General features: G+C 43.4%; 1 protein-coding gene across 1 annotated transcript; it reads right to left on the bottom strand.

Moving 5' to 3' along the window:
* Positions 1-3,626: 3,626 nt before the first annotated feature.
* On the bottom strand, positions 3,627-5,628 carry BDB00DRAFT_852124 (uncharacterized protein). The gene is made up of 3 exons (XM_053125551.1): positions 5,598-5,628; positions 5,247-5,538; positions 3,627-4,200 (listed from the first exon to the last, which is right to left on the bottom strand). Exons 2-3 carry the CDS (start codon positions 5,248-5,250, stop codon positions 3,680-3,682), a joined length of 525 nt encoding a protein of 174 aa, XP_052974011.1. The 5' UTR covers positions 5,251-5,538; positions 5,598-5,628; the 3' UTR covers positions 3,627-3,679.
* Positions 5,629-6,525: the final 897 nt, after the last annotated feature.

Here is a 6,525-nt window from a genome sequence, read left to right as displayed (position 1 = left end):
CTCCTGATTGGTAGGTTGTCCAAAGTGCTTGCAAACAAGACGGAGGACTCTTTTCTCTCCTATACGCGTACTTTTCAAGGTACAGAGGGAAACCTTGTTCTTTTTCCCCCAGTCGACGCAAGCTTGCTTAGCAGAGTCAAAGTCGACATAAGTAACTCGAAGTTCTTCAGGAATTGTGCTTGTTGTTTTCGACATTGCGATGGAAATGAGTTGAGAGATTAGAAAAATATGCTTGTTTGTTTATGGGAAGTAAAAGAAGCAATTTTTTAAGATACGCTCCAATTTCCATTTTCACTTCCTGAGTACCATATAGTACTAAAGATGATGCGAAAGACCATGATAACGTACAGGTCGATGTGTATATGGACCATGTATATACGGACTATGTGTCTATGGACTATCTATATAGGCAAATGTTCTGCTATTCAAATAATTTTGCATTAATGCAGTCTCAGTTTCATGTGCATTATGTAAGACGTGTCAAATCAAAAAGTTTATTTTCTTTTGTTTGTTTCATAATCCTCGTGGCCTCCCTTTCTGTTCTACATCATTTTTCAGTTCCATCATTAGCATATTACTCGCATTTCCTGTCTATGCTCCAGAAGACTCTTCTTTATACAAGCAAGTAGCAGTTGCCAGTGCTATATTGTGCGTGTGTGTGTGTCTCCTTTCTGGCAATCTACTTTTGAAAAGGCACATGTAGAAAAAGGCGTACACTTAGTTTATAGCTTCTCGTTTTATTTTACTTAGTCTGATGCTAATGCTTCGCTCTTCAATCTTGAAATGACTTTACTTCAATTCGATTTGCGATTGACGAATGTGGATGAAGTGGTGTGCACGAAATGGTTCGGTGGAAGGGGGGTGTATGAAATGGTTCGGGTGGAAGGGGGGTGCAAATTAAAAATCCAGGCTGGGCAGTGACTGGGGGGGTTGCATGAGGGGGGGTGCAAATAGATCTGCCCTAATATAAAGGGGCAAAAAACTACTGAATATAAGCTGAATATACTGCTTGTCATCCAAATATAAAGTTATTTTATAACCGCTTTATAGTTCCTACAAAAGGCAGCTTTTTTTATCACATATTCAGCTGTTTTCAACAGCTTTATAGTTGGTTTCCAATTTTGATAATGGGTAGTGCATATGCATAGAAAGGGATCCCTTAATTGCTTTACATACGGACTGGGTACTGAAGCTTCATCGTGCATACCAAGGTCTGCATAGCATAATTTAGCGCGATCGATTTTGGGCATATACTAAATGGATGAAATAATCGCAGCAGGTTTTGATTATTGTATAGCAGTGATGATTATCATAGTATGGTCATATACAACCGAATTTATTTATTCCATTATTAAAGTTTCGGAAAACATTTACAGAGCAGTAAAAAGCATTAAAGGGGTGGTAAAGAGTAAATGCGAAGGGTGAAAGGAGTCTTCTATGTATATGTGTGTGAATGTGGTGCATAAAATCTCTAGATGGGGATGGGGCAAAGGCAAAAGGGTGAATCATGCTGTGTGTGCTAATGAGTCCGCGATTCACTTAAGAAGAACGAAGGTAACCTATACTGCAGCTAGACAGAAGCAAAAATATGGGTAGCTTTACCGTACCTGAAAAGTTCCGCTTGGACAGTGCCAACAGCGATCGGACAGTGGGCAACATGCATGCAGCAGTGCAAATGAGGATCTACGCGGATGTCCAGGATGGAAGACCATGCAAAGTACAAACAAGCTATGAATGAGGAAAGAAGGCTTTTAGTGAAAGAAAACTGTAGAAAGAAAGTAAGTAAACATTACAAAGGGAATACTTACAAGCTTCAACTCGTGTGGATCATGCCTATGATTTTGGATAGGAAACCCGGTCGAATCATGAGCTACATGTACACACGAAATAAAATATCCTTAATAAAAGCTGCAGAGACTTAGAGGTAGTTAAAGAGCGATAAAAGTAAAGAGTGCCTTACAAACCTACGGTATTGGGTCCTTGAGAGAATAGTGTATCGTAGCAGCCAGGAAAGAAGAGAAAAGGAAGAGAAAGAAACAGAAAGAAAGGCGTAAAATACGAAGGAACGATCGATGCGAAATATAACTAACCTGCAATACTGTTAAAGTCATGCTGACCATGCATTAAAAGAGTACCAAAAAAAACCAGATCCCCCACAATAAAATGATCCCCTATAGATCCAGGTACTTGCATTTTATCAAACCTCTTTCCTCCAATACTTCTTGTGCCTACACGATAAAATAACAAAACGAACGTAAATTATAATAACCACTGCAGCTGTTAGTTAATGTTGTATATTGAGAGATGATAATACTGTATAGATGCCTACTGTAAGCGATCTCCCAGCCCAGCGACACCGGTCATGGCGCAGCATAAAAATGATGCCCAACAGCAGAACAGTGTCCTAGATCGGCAGCAGCAACAACAACAGCATAACGCGCTCTTGGATACTGTCCGTAATTTGAAGGCCGAGAACCAGGCACTGCACGAAAAGGTCGATAGAATTGGCCAAACAGTTGCCAATATGGCATATCGTACTGCATTAGTTGGTAGTGGGGCCCTCAGCGAAGGTCAAGGTGGTGGCGTTGGCGTTGGCCGTCAAGCTGAAGCGCGTGGTCGTCGTGTTCCACTTGTGTCTGTAAGTGCCATACTAGAGAACAGAGAGACAATTGTAAAAAAAAGAAAGTGGTGAATATTAGAACAGTGATGATTACTAAAAGGAATTCTATTGTTACAATAAATGTGTTGAAGGATTGTATACGTACACAGAATGAGCGACTGGGCGACGCTGGTCTCAGGCTCGACCTCCCTTCACAAACCAGGCCAACAAGGATGCCGTAAAGCGCCTTGTCGACTACATTGAAGGCCAAGGCTGCTTCAACTTGGACAAGAAGCAGATCAAAAAAATGGTCTACACCCATTTTGATAATTTAAGGACGAAGGGGAACGAGTCGCCCAAGACGAAAGCGCGCAAAAAAGTGATGAGAAGACGCTATCAGCGCAGACATAGCGTAAGTAAAGTAATAGGAGGTTTTGTAAGAGTATTGTCTTAACATCTGAAACAGAAATTAGTATGACGGCTCAATGTTTTCTAGCAACATGCGATCGAACTGGAGGAACAGTACCCCGGTGGAAAGTCGTTGCTCCAGGACGGATGTATGTCGGAAGAGGAGACCGACAACGAAAGCAGCAGCACTGGTGTCCTGCGCAGTGGCAAGCATGTCTCGGTCTTCGTGCCCGAATGGCGTAGTGAGCGGGTAATTACTTTCAAAGTAGATTTCTTTACGCGTGAATCTTGACAGAGATGTTGTTTGTAGGCAAACGTCTTTCTGAAAAGACTTGACGATTTCAGACCGGCTGTGGATGTTGACTCGCAGCCGAACGTGCTTGAACGATCAGTAGCACGAAAGGCAGTTACCTTGCGCTCGGCTGTGCATGAGCAGCTGCAAGACTGGATGTTTGCTTAAAGTAAATAAAGCGGTTGCTGGCTTATGCTGTACGGGTTAGGGGTGGGCAAAAAAACGTCTGTATAATATGCGTGTGTGAGTGTGCTATTTATTTGGTTGGGGGAGGAAGAAGCAAGAGGCCGCTCGTTTTGAGTATAGTTGATGGGGGGAGAAAGAAATAAGAGAAAGATAATTTTGAGGAGGGGGAGGAGAAAAAATTGCTTCTCTTTGTTTTACGCCAACATCTTTTTAGGCAACGGAATAACGACTGTTCTACCATTTGCGTGCGTTTGATCGCCGTATTTTACAACTGCCACTTGACTATACAGACGATGAATGGGCACGATGCAGTGCATGTCCTCAGCAAGGAAGTGGCTACGCCATGTCTTCAGATATTCATCCACGAACAACGACTCATTACTGCTGTAAATGCTATGCCAGCGAACAAAGGCAAAAACATGTTCTTTGAGCTGGGCGTCGATCTTTAACTCGTGGCGGAAGAAGTACTGGATTTCGCACAGCCAAGCGATCGGTTCCCCTCGATCTTCTGCTTCATACAGCACCTGTGCGTGCACACCACGCCGCGATCTTGCTTCTTTGCTCCTATAGAGCTGACCCATAATGGTGATTGTCTTCATCTTGTTATAACGATTGTTCACAAACACCCGGCTACCCTGCGCATCTCTGTAATGGTCCAGATGGGTGCCATAAACGGATCGATAAAAGGCAAGAAGGAAATTATACACTGGGTCAGGCATAGGGATCCGTATCAGAACCGTAGAACCGGAACTGAACCGAACCGAAACCGAGAAAATACGGTTCAGTTCCTGTCAAGAACCGAACCGGAACCGAACCGGTTCTGTATAAGTAGAACCGAAGAACCGAGAGGCAGAAGATTGCAATCAGCGATTTTGGTAATTAGTATAAAGTAGGCTATAATGGAAGTTACGAACAATGTTATTCCGAAAAGACCACGAAGTAGTGTATTTGCAAGCCATACTTTATTGAAAAACTTAACAAAACCTGCAAAAGCAGAAGGGAGTAAAAAATAGTAAAGAAGATAAGAGAAAAAAATAAAAAAAACACTTCTTCTGACGGCAGCTTGCTTTCTCCGCCCATGACGCACATCATTACTTGTTCCTCTACTTTGCTACCCACAATGCATTTTTCTCCATGACGTACTACTTAACTAGATTTATCATGGCTTCTCGATCAGTTTTATCAAGTTTGTGCATTCCGTTTGAGATTGCGCATTCTGGGGCTCATAACAGAATTATCTTACCCATTCACCCTTTGCCTTTTATGAGACACTATACACTATACACACGTAGAGACACAGCAGCTGTATGTACTGCCGGTTGTGGTTCAATTCCTCCAATTTTACGATAACATATTGTACTAGTAATACTAAGTCGCTCTAAGTAAGTACTATAAGCTCCACATTTTTTTGTAAAAACTGTGCTTCAATCTTTTAACCATGCAATGACCCACATCGTATGAGAATGTTTACATTCTGTTTCTCTTATTCATTTTGAGATCGCTGTTCAACGTACAATAATAAATTATTCTTTTTTACTGCAGTATTCAAGTATACCGCGACATTTGAACACACACATCAGCTTTCATTTAAAGATACCGAATCTTGCCTTTTTTATATACATGATGGGTTCGGTTCTTCGGTTCGATTCTTCGGTTCTACGGTTCTCGTCGGTTCTAGTCGGTTCGGTTCTTGCTTTAGACGGTTCGGTTCGGTTCCCTTTAAGAACCGAACCGAACCGAACCGTGCGGATCCCTAGTCAGGCATAAACGTTGCTGGTGCAAAATCTAACGGGTATGCATCTGGTGGTAGCGGCTCGCCTCCAGTGGCCTGTTCAGTACTGGTCGACAGCGCAAAAAATCTGTGTGGATCGAACGCACCACTCGTAGTGTCACCAGTTTGCTTCATCGGCTGCACGATGTCCAAAAAGCGATTCAAGAAGGCGAAATGGCTTGGCTTGTCCATGAAGCGGTCCTCAAACGACCGGACAAAGTCGAGAGCACCTGTCTTTTGCAAGAACTTCTTCATGAACGTCATCTCGAATGAATCCTTCTGGTTCGTATCGATCTCCTTTAAATATCCATTATATCTCTCAAAACTAAAGAGCCAGAAAGCATATAAAGGTCCAAAATCCTCGATCGTTACGTCCAAGTGCATATGCAGATGCATATTTGGCGTGATTTGCTCTCTGCTATACATGCGTTCGACATCACGAGCAAAAACGTGTTGGCTCCTTCTATATCGTTCATGGTGACGGAAGGCTTGACCAGCAATCGACAGGCGTTTACGAAGCTCAGCCAGTGAGCGAGAAGATGGCGGGGCAGATGGTTTTGCAAGACGAAGGGCGAGTATACGATACACCACGATTTCCAATCATCAGCAGTCATAAAAGAGAAGCCAGCTCCGATCTTCCGCTTCAAGGAAACGTAGTCGGGAGGGAGCACGATGCTGTCTGCCAAAACCTGTATTTCACAAAGGTCCTGCCTGGTAAGGTCGCCGTTTTCGATCCACATCTTGGTCATACGTCTTGCCGTGCCAAGAAACAAGTTGTGCATTGGATCGATGATCGTGCAGCGAACGGGATCGAAGTATTCAAGGCGGTGCAATTCAGACCATCGTGTTCCAGTGTCACGTTCGATCTGTCGGCGAGCAGCAAGTGTCTCGGCTTGTCGCCATTGCTGGGCGTTCTCTCGATTGTCTTCGCGTATCCGCAATTCCCATTCGTACAAATTGAATCCCGAGTAGTTGATGTCTGATGTGCCAGGGAAAACGGGAAATTGGCGAGCGCACTTATGGCAAGCACAAGTACTTGCGTGCGAGGTGAATCCACTTGTTTTTCTGGTAGCAGGTATATCACAAGCATTGAGTAGGAGTGCCAAACGTACTTGCGCTCCGTCTGGACACTCATTCGTCCTGATCGTTTTCCAGTCATACCACTGAAGCAAATCATCAACCAATGGGCGCAGGTAATGATTCATGTCAGATGTGCTGGGTTCTCGAGGACCTGGCATTACTCCAACGAGTATAACGTTCTCGGTTTTG

The sequence above is a fragment of the Zychaea mexicana genome, assembly GCF_025766255.1.
Source record: "Zychaea mexicana strain RSA 1403 chromosome Unknown BDB00scaffold_127, whole genome shotgun sequence".
Taxonomy (NCBI): Eukaryota; Fungi; Mucoromycota; class Mucoromycetes; order Mucorales; family Lichtheimiaceae; genus Zychaea; species Zychaea mexicana.
Note: the sequence above shows the minus strand (reverse complement) of the source record. Positions and strands in the feature narration are given on the sequence as shown.